At 40.6% G+C, this 19,499-nt stretch overlaps 1 protein-coding gene and 1 non-coding gene across 2 annotated transcripts in view; one reads left to right on the top strand and one right to left on the bottom strand.

Annotated features, from left to right (window-relative positions):
- The first annotated feature begins 1,974 nt into the window (after positions 1 to 1,974).
- The window catches only part of LOC145399287 (uncharacterized), a 61,660-nt gene continuing 44,135 nt past the window's right edge, over positions 1,975 to 19,499 (top strand). Inside the window, exons 1-2 of the mRNA XM_080271959.1 lie at positions 1,975 to 1,983; positions 3,300 to 3,480. Coding sequence (XP_080128085.1) covers positions 1,975 to 1,983; positions 3,300 to 3,480 — 190 coding nt within the window. The remainder of the gene's footprint in view (positions 1,984 to 3,299; positions 3,481 to 19,499) is intronic.
- On the bottom strand, positions 2,844 to 2,962 carry LOC145399367 (5S ribosomal RNA). The gene has a single exon (XR_013897282.1). It is a non-coding gene; the product is annotated as a 5S ribosomal RNA (ribosomal RNA).

Below are 19,499 nucleotides of genomic sequence, written 5' to 3'. Positions count from 1 at the left end.
TTTACAACACTCCTCCTCTAAGTTGGAACAACAGTTTGCTTGGAAGGTGGCTTAGAGGCCGCCCTGGGCGATGTAGGACGGCTAGTGCCACCACCTGAAGTCCCAGAAGTACAAGTAGGGTCCAGAGGACCAGAACCTTGTGAAGATGATATGCTAGGCAGCAGAACTGAAGCACCAAAGGTCTGCCCAACACCAACCCCAGGTAGAGACCGGACTACAGGCGAATCATCAACTTCAGCCATCACCTGACTAGACACAAGAACCTCCAAGGAAGAGGGAAGAGGAGAGATGTCGACTCGAGGTTCCATATCTGAGAAGTTAGGTAGACCATATTCATGCTCAGAGGACTCACAAGAGGCATGATGTCATTTGCCATGTGCAGATGTTATTTCTGGCATGCTGGACAAGAATGTGGAGATAAGTCAATGTGGACATTTGCCACCAACAAGGAACTGAGCAAACCCTCAGCCACTGAGGTAGGGGTACAAACAGCTGGAGCAGAGAGTGAGCGAACACCAGCCTTACAGGCAGTACTAATCTCGGGGACAGCATCCGGCAATTCACAACAAGGAGAACTGGGCAATGGAATGGGTTGAGGCAGCTCTGAGACAGAGGGCGGCGCACAGGCACTCCGGAAAGGACAGCAACATATGTAACCTTGGGTTCAAAGAAGTGGTCTGAGCTGTGCTCTTTGCTTCTGGAAGTGAAACCTTGTAACGTGCATGAATGGACAAAATCGCTTTCTCCATGCAGTATCTAGGACAGTTTCTTGAAGACATAGCATGAGGACCCGCACAATGATAGGATTAAAGGGGTCCCGGACGGTCATTGGTATGACTTGGTCTGACACAGGAGACATGGATACCAGGAAGGCCAGCCTGTGCACGGCGGCAAAATCGGCCAACATGTGCATACTCCTGACAGTGGAAACATCGTTTTGGAATCAACACATATGACTTCACAGGGAGTGATAGCCAAGCCATTTTCACAGACGTATGCCGCGTTAACTTGTCAAATGTCAGGAACAAGGTCGATGTTGGGGTAAAGATACCCTCTGTTTTCTCCTGCAGGTGCTAAGCAGTCACCATACCAGGAAGTTGCAGTTACTCCAAGAACCGTGCCTTATAGAATCGGAGGAGGTCACATGAAAAAATGACATCCTTACATCGATTAAAAGTAGCATGAGGAGCACAAGTAACATTCACATCAGAAACAGAAGTCAGAGCCAGTAAATGGTAACTCTTTTCTTGGGAGGAAACCTCAATAAGAATTCTTATGCTCCCTCGCAAAGAGATTTTAGGTTTTATGCCAGAAACTGAGACACTAGCACAGTGGAAATAGAAAATATCAATATCTAGCATTAACTTGCCCACAAAAGATTTCATTACTAAATATTTAGCATATGATTCTGGCACCGTCTTGTCTTGGCCCAACCCCAGGGCTAAACCAGCCCAATGTGAACGCCTCCCAGTCCCGGTTCGACACTGGGGCAAAGGAGGAGAGCCCCCACGGGGGTGGTAAGGCTCCAAAGTGGCAATAACAGGTTGAGTATCAGACAACCATGGAGAGATGCACGGTTGTCAAAAGATTTTATCAAATAATGTTTGATGTACAGCAAAAAGTTTTTTATTCCCTCACCTCTCCACCCACGATGAAACCCAACATGGGGAGGTCTTATGCTAGGGATAACACTGCTGGCGACACCAGAGGCAGCTAGGTAGTACATGCAGGTACCCACTGGTGGACCCGGATAAGGGTGACTCCAGGATGATGGGAGCCACCAGACACCCCAGTGCCCACTTGACCCTAGCCAATAAATGACCAGTCACTTGACTTGGTGGGGCCCAACCAGGCTGCCCATCTAGGCAGAACAGGGAACCAAAGAGGTCTCTTGCTAGCTGCAATGCAGAGCGCATCGTGCACCATTGCTCAACCCCAAGGACTCCCATTTCCCAGCATCATGGGATGGCACGCATGGCAAACGTGAGGAGACAAAATTCCCACCCCAGATGGAATATGGGCAGGAATGAGCAACATCACCAATAGGCCTCCTCTATCAGTGATATAGGGGGGGTACTTGGTTGACGAGGCTGACAAATGCCGAACTCTACAAGTAATATAGGGGAAGTACTTGGTCGACGAGGTTGACAAATGCCAAACTCTACAAAGGTAGGCATGACTCCAGAGTAGGTGGCACAGTCCACCATGCTTAAAACCCTATCAGTACATCAAGGTGACCTCCCTCAGTGGTCATTAAGTACAGGAAATTGAAGGAAAGGAATGAAACTAACACAAAGATAATATCATCTTAAACACATTTTTAAGCTCTTCCTTAAGCATGCTAAAATATACCTATAATTGCCTTTCAGCATTTTCTTTAAGTAGCTTAGTCCAACATGGCGGCTATTTTCATTAACTAATCATGGGAAGGAATAAAAAAAAAGTAAAATTTAACAGGCTTGTTGTTCTACTTATTTTAATGCAGCATATTTTAGGGGCAAATTATTGAAGGGAAATATATACAGCGCAATAAACTTAACAAGTGCATTTGCTGACCGAGTCACCTGCATGGTGTCACAGATATTTTCAAAGTGGCAATGATAAAATGAGCGTAGAAAGCATACGAAAGGATGGGAGCAACTGAACATTTCGTGGACAGTGGAGCTGGGACAGGAGAGTACATCTTGTGAAGTACTCGGCACTGTCAACGCTATTTTCGCACGATATTTTTCCATTGCCAGACGCCATGTATCCCAAACGGGGTGGCCAAGGGCTTAGAGTTAATTGTTTTACAGGGAGGGGCACTAATCCTCCACAAACCCCACTTGACACGTAGGGAGTTATGCCAACAGCATCTGGAGTTCCCAGGCGGTCACCCATCCAAGTACTAACCAGACCCAACGTTGCTTAACTTCGCTGACCGGACGGGAAGCGGTGTACTCAACGTGGCATGGCCGTTTTAAATGTGATTTGTGCTAAAACTACCAAATTTATTAGCATCGACATTTTCAACTATCTTAACTCGCAAGTGCTCAACTGACTGGGTCTGTTTAGTTACTTTAGCTCCGTCACTGTTAACAGTGGTCTGTTCAGCAAAACATTGTGTCAGATAATCATTAATTACACAATATGCTCATGCAATAAAATGGAACATTTTTTAATGAAATTTTGGAATTACAGACAATAATGATACTAATGTTTTCATTTGTTAGATTAAATTTTTTAAATTCTTTCCAGAAATTGTCCAGATTACTATACAACCTAATTTCTATTTTGCTCTGAGGTTTATTTCTCTTCAGATCGTGAGATCTGGGATGTTCCGTGAGTTTGCGGACCTGTTTGACACAGAGCGAGTGACCTTCTCCACGTTTATCAACTTTGCGGCAAACATGAACAGGTTGGCGAGGGCTGGCACTCATGTCGTTTTTGATGCTGATCTCAACTTCTGGAATTTCATGGCTGCAGATTTCTCTCTGACAGGTTTGGACTCACGGCACCTATGTTCACGGAGTGAGAGAGGATGTTATGATTTTAATGGTGTGTGTGTTCTTACCTAATTGTTTTTACCTTATTGTATCTTTACAAGAATGAGTCAAGCTCGTACTGTCCCGTGTATTAAACCACTTTTATCATACATATCCTTAAATTTACGAATCGTTTTGGCACACACTGTTTCATTCGGTTGTACATTCCACTAATGAATTCCCCTATTTGGGAAAACGAATTTCCTTTCTTTTTTATGCATTTTTTGCAGTGTGCACTTGCTGATGCTTTCCCATAGGTGATATACTCATGTCTATTTTCTCTTTCCCTGTGATGCATTTACATAGCAGAATCTTATCTCCTCTTTTCCATCTCTATTGTAATGTTAGTAGGTTCAGTTTCTCTGGTCTTTCTTCATAGATTAAATCCCTTAAACTTGGTACCCATCTTGTAGCAGTTCTTTGTACTTCTTCGGTTATATATATATATATATATATATATATATATATATATATATATATATATATATATATATATATATATATATATATGTGTGTGTGTGTGTGTGTGTGTGTGTGTGTGTGTGTGATTTCTAGACTACTGATGCATACTCCAGGGTTGATCAGATGAATGATGTTATTATCTTTCTCAACATGTCTTCATTTGTTTATGTGAATACTATTGCAAATGTCATATTCATTTTATGCATGCTATTATGTGTTACTCACTATATATTATGTTAAGAACTGTATCTTCATTTGTAGTTTAGTGACACCGTGCAAAAGGTTCACTTCAATCGTTTGCAGTTTGTTTACAAATCCGGATTTGTTTTGATTTGTCTTGCGAACGACCACCTCGTCACAGACTCACAACCACGGACTCAAGGCCAAGATGACAGGTGACTGAGGTACAGTATCATATTTCAGTATATCTATAGTATTTTATTACATGTATGCTTGTTGTACTGTAAGTGAATTATGTATCATGACATTAAGACGTCGTTGAAGAAGACCTAATCTGTTTGATTACTGATTTATGCAATTATAAGAAGTTAAATGTTTGAGCTTGTTTCTTAGACAAAGAGATTACTTTTCAGTTTTACGGGAATGACTGGGATTGAACAGAATACAAGAAATAAAATGTCAAGAAAGAATCTTGGTAGTTTCCCTGTAAAGCCCCTTGACTTGGCCCTCTGAGACAGTAAAACTCGTCCCAGAAATAAAACTCATTCTTCAAAGTAAAACTCGTCCCATCCTCGGAGTAAAACCCAGCCCATAAAAATTGCAAGCACAACACATGGGGGCCTGCAGTATGAACAAAGAATGAGGCGACCACAAGAATTCCTGCAATCGGCAAAAGCAGCAGATGGGTGCACAAGATTAGCCTGATGAATGTGCCAGCCTCTGATGAATAAAACATTCCTGGTTGCCTGACAATGACTTCTAGAACTAATGTGTGCAAGTTGCTGACACTGCAGAACTGGTCTGTGCTCACCACTGAAAACTCTCCATTCTCCAAGCTTCACCTACAGCCAGAGGGAACTTTCGACTACAAATAAGTACCAGTACTGAATATTAATCTTGAGTTCAAATTAGGTATAGTATAATAATAGTTGCAAAATGAGTTATACTGAACAAGCTGTAAGTGACCTGCTCCAGTCTACCGAGGCAAATGAGGAAGCCACTGACTGTCTCCAGTCTACTGAGGCAAATGAGGAAGTGAAGAGTACCAGACAAAGGTCTTTAATAGAGAAAGGGCATGAGTACCAAATAACACAGTGTTCAAATAGGTTAGCATCATCAAGGCAAGCATTGACCAAAGTGGTAAAGGAAATATTGTCAGGTATGAATGATGTAAGTTTGGATCAGCTTAAAGATCATGCAAATGCAGAACACGTGCAGTTTAATGAAGCAGTAACTGCATTTCATAAGCTAATGGAAGCAGATCCAAGCTTACAAGAAAAATTGTCACAGGAGTTAGTGGAAGAAAAAGAAGTGCACACCACTTGTATAAGGAGAATTGACAACAAAACGAATGAACTGATGCAGAACACAAAATCAGTAAGTCAAGCTCCCAAGGATTCACGGTCCGTTAGGTCACAAAGTAGTAAAGCTTCCAAGTGCTTACACTCTGTTAGGTCACAAAGTACTGTAACTTCAAGACACTATCATTGCACTAGTAGATCTTATTCAAGCATCACAAAAGTGCTGAACTAGCTAGGCTAAAAGTTGAGCAGCAATTTCAAGACAGGGAAATAGAATATCAGAAATTCTTGCATGAAAAGGAAATGGAGTATAAGAAACTACTTCTAAGTAAAGATCCAGCTGCTACTCGAGCTGAGCTAAATGCTGTAAATTCAGTGGAAGAGCCTTTAGATTTGCCAGAGAGTGATGATGAGCTTGATAGTAAAGAACAGCATCCTCAAAAATTCTTTGAATCACAAGGACTGACAGAAGGTGAGAAAATCAGACCTAACATATCAGGGCCGAAAGTGACTGTCAAAGATTCATCTGTTACTGCCATGGGTGAATTAGAGAGAGAAGTTTCCAAAATAAATCAGACTTTCTTGCAGGTGAGTCCAAAGCTTAACCCACATGCTAAGAGTTTTGAACCAGAATCAGAATTAAAAACAGCCACAGGCATCAGGTAAGCATGATACACCAAGTCAGTCAGTGGACAAGAATATACTAAAAGGTGTGGTAGATATTTTGTCATCCAAAAATGCAAGTGAACTGCCTCGCCCAGAGCCAGAGAATTTCAAAGGAGATTTATTAGAGTTTCCATTCTGGATAAAGAATTTTGAAATATTCATAGGGTCACGAGTCACCAATCCAGCAGAGAAACTTTTCTACCTAGGAAGGTATACTGATGGGGAAGCCAAAGAAGTTATTAGAGGACTTTTGTGTATCCATAATGGAGCTTTCTGTAAGGCTAAAAGTATACTGAAAGAGATTTGGCAATGAGTTCATAGTAGCAAATGGTTATAGAAGAAAACTGAGTGAGTGGCCAAAGATCTCAAATAATGATGGTCAAGCACTACAGAAATTATTTGACTTCTTGCAGAACTGTTTGACAATAATGAACACAACTAATTTCCTTAATGTTCTAAATGATCCTCAAGAAAACAGCAAAATCTTACAGAAGTTACCCCATCCTTTAATTGATAGATAAAATTCGTAGTCCACATCTGGTTCTCCACACACATAGAATACCCTCCATTTTATGCCTTTTGTCAATTCATAGCAGATGAGGCAAAGAAAGCTTGTCATCCAATCTCATCCTATAGTGCTGTAATGGCAATGAGTCAAAGGCATAACACAGCTGCTTCAAAGGGAAAGAAGGAAGGTAAAGCAGAAACAAACAGATCTGGGGCAAGAGGTCTTGTAGCCAACACAACTGGAGTGAAAGAAACAGAGGCACAAAAGGATCAAAGGAACAAGGGTGACAAGAAACAAAGGACTCAAAAGGCCAAGGATGACAATAATCAAAACATCAAAAGGCCACAGTGTATCTACTGTAAAGAAGAACATGAACTGGACACATGTAAAAGGTTCAGTGAGTTTAACAATAAGGACAAGGTAGAATATGTACAGAAGTCATTTACCTGCAGGGGTTGTCTAAAGTATGGACATATCATGAAAAACTGCAAAAGAAGGAAAGTATGTACAGTATGTAAGAGACGGCATCCGACATCTCTTCATGAAGCCATACTTGAAAGAATTAAAGAGAAGGAAACTGAGAAATCACAACAGTCCAAGACAACAGAGGACAGTGCTGTCTCAAATAGAATTAAAATCAACAGGTCATTCGTAGCAGATACACACAGCATGATTGTTCCAGTGTGGCTGTACCACAGCAGTGATGCATCAGAGTCTTGGTTTATGCTTTATTACTGTAGATGATCAGTCTGATGTTTGCTTTGTTAAATGGACTACTTTAGATAATGTTAAAGCAACTGGACCACAGATACACTTGCAGTTGGCTACTGTGATGGGAGAAGATACTGTGCTTTGTACCAGAGTACAAGGGCTAGTGGTAAAGGGAGTCTGTGAACAGAAAGAAGTGTTCCATCCCCATACATAAACTAGAGAACATATACCAGCCAGACGAGATCAAATACCAAGACCCGAGACTGCAAACAATTGGCCACATTTGAAAGGAATAGCAGACAAACTTATGCCATATGACTCTAACGTAGAAATTGGTCTCATCATAGGACTTAGCTGTACTAAAGCACTGAAGCCAAAGGAAATTATCCCAGGAAATGAAAACGATCCTTTTGCTAGAAGGACAGAGTTAGGATGGGGTATAATAGGAAAGGTCTGTAGTGACAGAAGCACAGAAGATAGCATTGTACAGGTACACAGAACTATGGCCCAAGAAGTCGTCATCAATAATGAAAGGAAAGTTAGCTTCCTAGTTGTTCCAACTCAAGTAAAGGAGGTTGTCAACCCACAGCAAATCAAGAAAATGTTTGAGCTGGACTTTAATGATAGACAGATGACGTTCCCATCTCATATGAAGACATACTTTTCATGACAAAAATGGAAGAGGGATTATGCAAGCCACAAGAAGATTATGAGATGCCACTTCCTCTCAAGAATGAAAATGTCAAGTTCGAAAACAACAAAGACTTAGCTGTTCACAGACTAGACAGACTGAAAAGAAAGCTCAAACATGACAAGAAATATTATCAAGATTATGTGAAGTCTGTGCAAGACATGATAACACATGGGTACCAGTACACAGAAGCAGTTCCAGCCAAGGAGTTAGCAAGAGCGGATTTGGTTTGTGTGGTACGTACCTCATCATAGAGTGTATCACCCAAAGAAATCAGGCAAGTTAAGAGTAGTATTTGACTGCAGTGCTAGCTACAAGAAACAATCGCTAAATATCCACTTAATACAAGGATCAGGCCTCACAAACAGTCTCATTAGAGTGTTTTGCAGATTTCACCAAGAAGAGGTAGTATTTGTATGTAACATTTCTGCAGTGTATCATCAGGTGCATGTGTCTCCTAAACACAAGGACTTGCTACGCTTTTTGTGGTGGAAAAATGGAGATCTGGACAAAGAAGTGACTGAATATACAGTAGAATGACTGTGCACTTGTTTGGAGCTACTTCATCACCAAGTGTTGCTATTTTCACTAATGAAAACAGATGATGATAATGAGCTTGAGTTTGGATCTGATGCAGCTAAGTTTGTCAAAAATGATTTTTATGTTGATGATGGGTTAAAATCTGTACCTGCTGCAGCTGAAGCTATCCAACTGATTAATAGCAGTAAGGCAATGCGCATGAAAGGAGACTTAAGCTTCATAAGTTCTTGTCCAACAGCAAGGAGGTACTGGCAGCCATCAGTCCAGAAGAAATGGCAGGAAGCATAAAGAACTTAAATCTCAGCAAGGACTCACCGCCTACTGAGAGAACACTTGAAGTAGAGTGGTGTGTTGCATCTGACTCATTTCAGTTTAGAATCAATTTAAGTAGTAAGCCTGTAACAAGAAGAGGTATTTTATCAACTGTAAGCTCCATATTTGATTCCTTAGGTTTAGTATCTCCCTTCATTCTAAATGGAAAAAGAATACTCCAGGATCTATGTAAAGATGGGTTTAGTTGGCATGATGCTGTACCGGAAAACATGAAATCTAGGTGGGAACAGTGGAGAAATGAACTGCACTTGTTGCAGCAAGTGAAAATACCAAGATGTTACAAACCTGAAGCATTTGGAGAAATTAAAGCAGTTGAGTTTCATCATTTCTCATGTACTAGTCAGGAAGGCTATGGACAGTGCTCTTACATTAGACTGATTAATGACAAAGGTCAGATGCATTGTGCACTTGTAATGGCAAAATCAAGAGTAGCACCACTTAAAGCCATCGCTATACTAAGGTTTGAGCTTGCAGCAGCAGTTGTGTCAGTAAGAGTTCACACAGTTCTGAGAAAACAGCTGAATTACCAAGATGTCAAAGAAGTATTTTGGACTGATAGCAAAGTAGTACTAGGCTATATCTGTAATGATGCTAAGAAATTCCATGTGTATGTTGCAAACAGAGTTCAACAGATACGAGATGAAACATCACCAGCACATTGGAAGTATGTTGAAACAGAAAATAACCCAGCTGACTACACATCACGAGGCATGCCAGTACAAGCCATGATTCACAGTTCTAAGTGGTGGAATGGACCAGACTCTTCGGCAATCGCTTGACACACCTCAAGCATCAGTAGAAGACTTCATCGTTGCAGAAGATGATCCTGAAGTGAAGAAAGTTGTATCACGTCTCACAGAACCTCAAGAGCCATCATCATTCCTAGACAGACTGAAGTATTTCTCAGATTGGCATCGTGCAACCAGAGCTACTGCAGTATGCCTCAGACTTTAGAAAACATTCAAAGGCAAAGAGCAAAGTAAACCAAATGTAAAAACCGCTAAACAAAACTTCGTCAAGTCTGAGTATGTTCCTGTGACAGCAACAGAACTGAAAGAAGCTGAAAATGAGATACTAAAACAACTTCAGGCACAAGCATTCCGAGAAGAAAAAAGAGCATTGATGAACAAAGTTAACAAGGAAGAGTTAATTTGTTGTGTTGGAAGAAAAAAGAAATGTCATAAAGAAATCAAGTCAGATGTATAATCTTGATCCATTCATGGATGAAGATCGGATCATTAGTGTAGGTGGAAGGATCAGAAGAGCAAATATGCACAAAGACAGAAAGCACCCAGCCATATTACCAAAGAAATCTCACATAACCGATTTGTTGATTTGTTACTACCATAAAAAAAGTACAACATCAAGCTAGAGGCATCACACTAAATAAGATTAGAGGATCTGGATATTGGATTATAGGAGAATCTTCTCTAGTAACTAAGCACATTTCCAGGTGTACCATTTGTAGAAAAGTTAGAGGAAGTACACAGGAACAAAAGATGGCAGATCTTCCTACAGATAGGTTAGAACCTACTGCTCCATTTACTTATTCTGCTGGACCCTTTTTTATTAAGGAGGGACGTAAGGAACTGAAAAGGTATGGTGTATTGTTTACTTGCATGACTTCGTGTGCAATTCACTTGGAAACAGCCAACGCTGTGAACACAGACTCATTCATCACTGCCTACCGTCGCTTCATAGGACGGAGGAGACATGTACTTCAGTTGAGATATGATCAGGGAACAAACTTTGTTGGTGCTAGGAATGAGTTGTTGACATGTTTAAAAGAAATGGATCAAGAGAAAATAAGAACAGAACTATTGAAAGGTCATTGTGACTGGATAGAATTTAAAATGAATGTACCACATGCAATTCATATGGGTGGCATATGGGAGAGACAAATACATACAGTGAGAAATGTACTTTCAATATTGCTCGATCAGCATGGGTCTCAGGTAGATGATGAATCTTTAAGAACTTTCATGATAGAAGCTGAGTCTATAGTAAATGGTCGTCCTTTAACTGTTGACACACTGAACTCTCCTGAGCACATAGAACCACTGACACCCAATATGTTATTGACCATTAAATCTAAAGTTGTACTACCTCCTCCAGGCTGCTATGGCAGGATAAATGTGTATTCAAGGAAGCACTGGCATAGGGTGCAGTACTTAGCAAATGAGTTTTGGTCTAAATGGAAAAGGGAGTTCTTGCAGTCTCTCCAATTGAGATATAAATGGGTAGAGCCACATAGAAATTTGCAAGCAGATGACATAGTGATTGTAAAAGAAGAGACTTTGGCAAGAAATAATTGGAAGTTGGGAAAAATAGTAGAAGCTCTTCCTGATGAAGATGGTCATGTAAGAAAGGTCAAGGTAATGATGTCAGACTCAAAGTTAGATATGCAAGATAAACTCACTCAAGCCATCACCTTCATTGAAAGCGGAGTGAGACCGGGTATCCCCACCAAAGAGCCTACCTAAGTGCCAAAACTGTGCCAAAGTGTTTTCTTCCTCATAGTATTAGTATTAATTTTCTTCTTTTATATTAGTATTAATTTGTTACTTTTATACTCATTAGAGTATAAGGTAAATTGCTCTCACAATTTAGGGGAGCTATGTAAATGTCATATTCATTATATGCATGCCATTATGTGTTACTCATTATATATTAAGAACTGTATCTTCATTTGTAGTTTAGTGACACCGTGCAAAAGGTTCACTTCAATCGTGTGCAGTTTGTTTACAATTCCGGATTTGTTTTGATTTGTCTTGCGAACGACCACTTCGTCACAGACTCACAACCACGGACTCAATTCCATGATGACAGGTGGCCGAGGTAGTGTATCATATTTCAGTATATCTGTAATATTATGTTTCATGTATGCTTGTAGTACAGTAAGTGAATGATGTATCATGATATTAAGACGTTGTTGAATAAGACCTAATCTGTTTGATTAGTGATTTATGTAATTATAAGAAGTTAAATGTTTGAGCTTGTTTCTTAGACAAAGAAATTATTACTTTTCAGTTTTACGGGAATGACTGGGATTGAACAGAATACAAGAAATAAAATGTCAAGAAAGAATCCTGGTAGTTTCCCTGAGACAACTATTCTCATATTAGCAAGCAGTGTATACATGCTCTGTATCTTTTCATTGATGTGGTTAGCTAGAAATTGTTATTGATAATCACTCTTAGGTCTTTCTCCTTTTCTAATATGTGTGGGGTTGAGCTTCTAAGCTTATAATCTCAGTCTCGTCTGTCTGTACTTTTACAAAACTTAATTTCATGGCATTTGTCTTCAATGACTTCCATTTGCCATCAGTTGTTCCATTCATGAGGCTTATTCAATTCTTCTTGTAGCTCTCTGCAAGAGTCCGTTCTCCTTTGTCTTTTTGCATCTTCAGCAGACACATTTAGATAGCTTCCAATTCCAATGTTGCTGCCTGTGTCATTTATATATACTTATGCGCCAGCAGTGAGCCCTGTGGAACTCAGCTAGATACTGTACTTCTCTCCATAATGAGTATTTTTCCCATAGTACTGTTCTCATTTCAATTTTTCTTTTTCTCTTGCATCCAACAGTACAGATTACCTTGAATTCCTCCATGATGATAAAGTTTCCAAAAACGTCTTTGGCTCAGTACTCTGTCAAATGCTTTCTTGAAATCTAAATAGATACCGTCTACCCATCCTTCTGTTTTCTGTAGTGTTTGCAACTCTATGAGAGTAATAGATTTGTAACACATGATTTTCCCTTTCTAAAACTGAACTGTCTTTCTGCATCATATTGTATTTCTCTAGATGGTTTACCAATAATTATCCTATCAACTACTCTAGTATCTTACGACATTGCTCGGTAATACTGGTCAATAGATGAGTGGATTCTGTCTATTTCCTTTCTTGAATAGGGGAACAATTTTTGCTTTCTTCCAAATATCAGGTAGTTTACCTTGTCATAAGAATTCCTTGAATATTAAATATATTGGTCTGCTTAACTCTTCTGCACATTCATGTAGTACCCAACCTGGAATTTCATCTGGACCATTTGCTTTCCTTGTGACTAATTAACTCAGCTCTTCCTGTGGCTCTTTTTCCAGTATTTGTATACCGGTATCTTGTAATATGTGTGGGCATGCATGTTCCTCTCAAAATTACTTTGTTCTGTATAAGCTGATTTGGATTTTTTTTTAACCCCATCGCACAACGTTAATCAGTACGAGTCAAAACAGTTTTCATCTGAAGAGGAACCAATGACGCACTATGATGCACTTACTGAGGCAGTCTGAAGAGATGCTGATTAGGCAATTTTGGAAAAAAAATATTCACCCAAACTTATGTTTTAGCATGAAATGTGTTAATATTTGGTGTGCCATAGGGGAAGGTGTCTATTCCCAGGCCAAGACTCTCAAATAGACGGCACTCTCGGTTTTTAGTTCAGGAGGGGTGCAATTTTTGGTGGTTTACTTGAAAACTATTTGTCTTATCAGAATCCCACCAATACCACGTGAAAGCTCATGAAATTCTGCATGTAGACATATACTTAGCTCTTGGATCATGTAGGCAAAGTTTTCTCCTACAGTGTAGGGCAGTTATTTTCATTATTGAACAACAGTATTCACACTTCATTTCACAGTACTTGTACTCATCAATTTTGTATGTTTTTATTAGCTTATGGTATAGTATAAACATCAGGGAAAATGATAGTTTACATTTTATACCATTATAGCCAATTTCTGGGGTAAATAAAATACGTGGGAATGTTTTCCTTTGTGCGCGAGTCCAGCCTGCTTGTACGGCATTTTCTCTGATCATGTCACACACTCTTACAGAAAACTTGCAGTGCATGGTGGGTTAATACTTCACAAATATCTTCTTTATGGATATAGGTTATCCCTTTATCCATGATGGACTGTAATTTATCTTTAACATTGGTTTTGTGTCGGATGTAGCTGTAAAACAGCTTCGGTTAATCACTACCTTTATTTATAATGTCTTCCTCAAACTGTCTTTGAGCTTCTCCCCTTATCCTTGTATCATTACTTTCCTGTTTATGGTTGTTATATTGTGTCTTCTGTGTCAATTCAACAGCAAATATCTTTTCTCTTTTGATTTTTTACATTCTGTATGAAACCATTTCTTTATCCTTATTTCTGTTTCCTTGTGCTGAGGGATATAATTTTGGACACATGTTTCATAAAATTCGCAGAATTTTCTATATATAACATTTATATCCTTTCCTTTAAGCTCCTTTGCCCCAATCTGTTTCTGTGAAGTACTTTTTTTGGTCATGATAGTTGCCTTTTTTGTTGTTTAGGCTCTTTTTGTAGTATTCATTACTGCTAACTATATCATTTGCAATCCTGAAGTCACAGTTTAATACCACATGGTCACTTCAGCCAAATGGAGGGTGATACGTTATGTTGTTGATAATCATTACTTTCCTAGTAATTATAAGAGCTAATAATGATAAATCTTCTAGTCCTGTTTTCCTGCTGTCTTCCTTTATTTTGTGTTACAAACAACTCCTGTACTTTCCAGGAGCCTTTGATCCCAATAGCTTTCATTGCTTCTTACATCATGAGTATTCCAATTTATATTTATATTGAAATCCCTGGTTGATATAATTCTTTCAGATTTCTCTTCCATTCTATGCAGGAGGGCTTTTAAATTCTGAATTGTACTTTCCGTCAGGTCTTCATATTCTCTTTTTTCCCAGGTATTTGTTTGGGGTGGCATGTATCAATTTGCCAACATTATTTGCCCTTCAGATGTGATAATCTCTACTGCAATTAATTCTACTTGTGTGGGTATATCTGGTTCTAACTCTTTGACTTGAAGATTTTTTTTTTTTTAAATGTAACTCCTTTTTTTCAACTTCTATCTTTTCTCCGTATATTGTATTTTTCAAAGTTTAGGGAGCGAATGATGAGGTGAAAGAGAGAGAGATTGTCCAGGTGCTTGAGGGTGCGAAAGTAGGTGTATGTGAAATAACAAACAAAAGGGAGAGGAGAAAGTGTGAGAGAATGAGAGTGTGGATGCGGTATATGTGCAGGAGTAAGTGAGAATGAGAGGGCAAAGGAAGGAGTATGTATAGTTGTGAGTAAAAGATGGAAGAAGAGCATAAGACAGTATGGATCAGTTGGGTCAAGGATTGTGTGGGTAAAGTTGAAAGTTGGAATACAAATGTGGGCGATTGTGTGTGTGTATGTGCCAATGCAAGATCGTTCTAGCAGAGTGAGAGAAGAGTTCTGGACAAATGTGGAAGTGTGCATGGAAAAGTTTGGAAGGATTGAGAGAGTGTTTATGATCGGTGATATGAATGGTAAAGTAGGGAATGTGAAGGTGGATGGAAGAGTTGGTGAGTGGGGTGTGCCTGCTGAGATAGATGAGAATGGCAGTGCGTTAGTGGACATTTGTGCTGGGAGGGGGTTGGCGATAGCCAATACCCTCTTCAGGCATAAAATGATCCACAGGTATACATGGCGAGTGATGAGAAGGGTGGGTGGTGAACTGAATGAAAGGAAGGCATTGATTGATTATGTGTGTGTGGATGACAGGATGCGAAGATGTGCAATGGATGCAAGAGCTTATAGAGGTTGTGGGAGTGGACTTTCTGACCACTGCTTGGTGGTGGCCAGAATTAGGATCCAAGAAAGATGGTGGAATAGAAGAAGGGAAAGACGAGAGGAAGGAGTAGTTGCAAGGAGAGTGGAAAGGTTACAAGAGGATGAGAAAAAGGTAGAGTATAAAAGAGAAGTGGAGGAACGATTGGGCAAAAATGAATTGGAGCAGATTGGGGACGTGGAAGGTGTGTGCAGGATATTTACAGAAGAAATATGTGCAGCATGTGATGTGGTGTGTGTAGGAGGAAGAGAAGACGGAGGGGGGTGCAAGGAACAGCGTGGTGGACTGAAGAGGTGAGACAGGCTGTGGCACAAAAGAAGAAAGCATACAATGAATGGATGAGACATAGGGGCGTGGAAGAAGTTGAGAGACGGAAGAGAGAGTTATATGTAGAAAGAAAGAGACAGGTGAAAAGATTAGTAAGAGAGAGTAAGAAGAGAGTGGAAAAGAGGTTAGCAGGGGAGTAAAAGATAAAAATTGTAGATTACTAGTGGAGAAGGGAGAAAAAGTGAGCAGATGGAGAGAACACTTTAAGGAATTGTTGAACATACAGGATGGAAGTAATGCGAGTATAAGTGGCTGGGGAATGGCTGGGTGAAGGAGGGAGGTGAGAAGACAGGAAGAAATCAGTAGGATAGAGGTTGTGGAAGCAATGAAGAAAGTTAAACTGGGGAAAGCCCCAGGAATTGATGGAGTATGTGGTGAAATGCTGAAGCATGGGGGAGAGATAGTAGTAGAATGGATGTGGAAGATGCGCAGATTGGCCTGGGAGGAAGGTAGAGTCCCAGAGGATTGGAAGTCAGGTATAATTATTCCCTTGTACAAAGGAAAAGGGGAAAAAGAAGTGTGTGGTAATCATAGGGGCATTTGTCTTCGTAGTATAATAGGAAAAGTGTATGATAGGATACTTATATACAGAGTTAGAGAAAGAACAGAGGAATTAGTTGGAGAAGAACAGGGAGGCTTTAGGAAGGGGAGAGGTTGTGTAGATCAGATATTCATTCTTAGATTTTTAGTGGAAAAGTTTCTAGAGAAGGGAAAGAAGTTGCATGTGGCTTTCATGGATTTGGAGAAGGCATATGACAGGGTGGATAGACAAGGATTGTGGAAAGTGTTAAGAATATATGAAAAGTTGTTGAATGCTGTGAAGAGTATGTATGATGGAGCTAAGGCTGCAGTGCGTGTGACAGGATGGTGAACTACAGTAAGTGAATTTTTCTCTCTGAATCTTGGGTTGAAACAGGAATGTGTCATGTCTCCATGGTTGTTCAATCTGTACATGGATGGGGTAATAAAAGAGGTACAAGGTAGGGTAGTGGATGTTGGAGTGGCCCTGGTGAGAGAGGATAGTGTTTGGAAACTCCCTGTACTGTTGTTTGCAGATGATACTGTATTGTTGAATGAAGTTGAAGGGGAACTGCAAGGCTTGGTGGATGAGTTTGGGAGAGTGTGTAAGAAACGGAATCTAAAGGTGAATGTAGGGAAGAGTAAAGTGATGGTCTTTGAGAGAGGTGAAGTCAGTGAATGTACAGCGAGGTTGGATGGTGAGGAATTGGAAAATGTGAGTACGTTTAAGTACTTGGGTAGTGTGATGAGTAAAGATGAAGGTTTGGAGGGTGAAGTGCTTGAAAGGGTACAGCAGGGAAGAAAGGTTGCTGGTTCTTTGAAAGCAGTGGTAAGAAACAGGGAAGTGATCATGGAAGTGAAAAAGTTACTACATGACAGTATTGTGATACCAACTCTAACGTATGGAAGTGAAGCTTGGACGTTGTTGGAAGGACACAAGTCAAGAGTGAGAGCAGTGGAAATGAGTTATTTAAGAGGAGCCTGTGGAGTCACGTGGAGAGACAGGCTGACGAATGAGGATGTAAAGGAACGTTGTGGTGTGGATGTGGATGTGATAGGAAGCGTTATGAGGAACACACTGAGGTGGTTTGGCCATGTGGAGAGGATGGAGGGTGAGAGACTGACGAAGAGAGTGTATGTGAGTGAAATGGATGGAGGAAGAGGGAGAGGGAGGCCGAGGATACGATGGAGGGATGGGGTGAAGAGGTATATGAGAGAGGGGGGGTGTGAGTTGGGAGCAGGGCAGTCAAATGGCGAGGGACAGGGCGACGTGGAGGCGATTTGTTTGTGGTCTCCCCAAACGGGATTGAGGCGTCTGGCAATAGATAGATAGATAGTTTATATACCACTTTTTTACTTGTAACCCAACTACTTTATAAAAAAAATATTTACTCCTCTCTTCCTCTGATATTTCTTCATTTTTTTGGTTTTGCATCATCCCTCTTCCTCTTAAGTAACCCCCTTGCCTCCTGAGTTTATCCATACTTTTTTTTAATTCCTCTTTTTTTCATGAGTTTGTTAGCATTTAGAAATACTATTGAGAAGCAGGATATCCTAGTTAGGTAGTACTGAAAGGTTCTCAGCAAGTCTTGTAGTTCAGTTACGTGTCAGAGTTACCAGTTAGCCTGCTATTTGTGAGCAGAAGTATTTTGTAAAGTTATACATCAAATTTTATGTTCTTTATCTCGAAAATGATATTAATATTATGGTTGTTAAATTATATAATATAATTTCAGTTTCTGTGCTAAAGCATTGGGAGTGTTATGGAATGTAAGAAAACCCTGGCATGTTTTAGATGTCTCCAATTTGGTAACTGTTTTTGCTAGGGGCAGGTACCAGCACGTCCTAGAATGCTGGAGAAAAAGGAAAGGCTATTTGAGTAGCTCCGTGGGAGAAAATTGCAAGCGCCACCGCTCGCCAAATCCTGATTTCCCGCTCAAATGGCAGACCAAGGCTTCGCTTACCACGTGATGGGAGTTGGATGTTTCTCCCTCTGTGTTGCTAGGGTCGAAAATGCTATAGAACGACAATGTGTATCTGGCCCTATGACACATTGTCATATGATGTGCAACACCGCTGTGAGAGAGAAGCCTAAGCGACAAGGGTGGTGGCGTGGTGGCAGCCAGCCTATCAGAGTGCCAAGTGATTGTGACATCTTAGCCAGCTGGCCAATGGCACTGAGCCTGATGCCGGCACGCAGCCGATCAGCTTGCTGCGGCTGTCATGGGGATGCTGTACACACAGTCTCTCTCTCCCTCTGCCACCATTATGACCTGCACTTGGATTATCTGTGTTTTTCTGGATTGTATAACAATGGCTGCACGTGATTCTAGCAGTGATGCTGATAGCCCGCAAGCTATTGCTGTTCCTCATGATGCGAGTGATAGTGAGAGTGCAGTGGAGCAAGGATGAGGGAGAAAAAGGCCTCGAAAGGTGGAGGAGTGGGGCAGTGTGGTAGTTAAGGTGAAGCATAACTTAGGCCAAACATACGTAAGTTATAAAACAAAGAAAGAAGTTGTTGCACGTGCAATTGGTAATCCTTGCTGTGATGGGTGCTTTGACAAAGTAACAAATGAAAGTGTGAAAAATATATTTAATGCATTTTGGGCTCTGGGGTCATACGATGCCCAGAATGCTAACATTCAAAAAATGGTGAGCCTGGCACCAGTAAAACAAAAGCATACAAAGAATGAGCATAGTAAGTGTAACAATACCCGTCATTACAGTGTGATGTATAATAATGTGCAGACCAGGGTGTGCAAGGAAGGTTTCATGGCAATGCACACCATTGGTACAACACGCCTAACAACAGCATTGCGTAAGGTGAACAGCACAGGTATGCTAATTCCTGACCGATGAGGACTGCATGAACCTGCTGACAAGGTGACCAGGAGCAAGGCTCTGCATGTGAGGGAGCACATTAAGCTGCTTCCTGCTATGTCATGCCACTATAGCAGGGCTAATGCTCCCCACTGGAAGTACCTGGAATCTCACCTTACGATCGAGAAGCTGTACGTGTTGTACATGGCGTGGCTCCGTGATGTCTGTCCTGATGAGGAGAAAGTCAGCCTGCATTATTATTCAGATGTATTCACAAAGGATTTTAAC

Source organism: Coenobita brevimanus, chromosome 48 (genome assembly GCF_032717465.1).
Source record: "Coenobita brevimanus isolate Jiangsu-jjx chromosome 48, ASM3271746v2, whole genome shotgun sequence".
Lineage (NCBI taxonomy): Eukaryota > Metazoa > Arthropoda > Malacostraca > Decapoda > Coenobitidae > Coenobita > Coenobita brevimanus.
The sequence above is the reverse complement of the archived record's forward strand: the minus strand, read 5'-3'. Positions and strand labels throughout refer to the sequence as shown.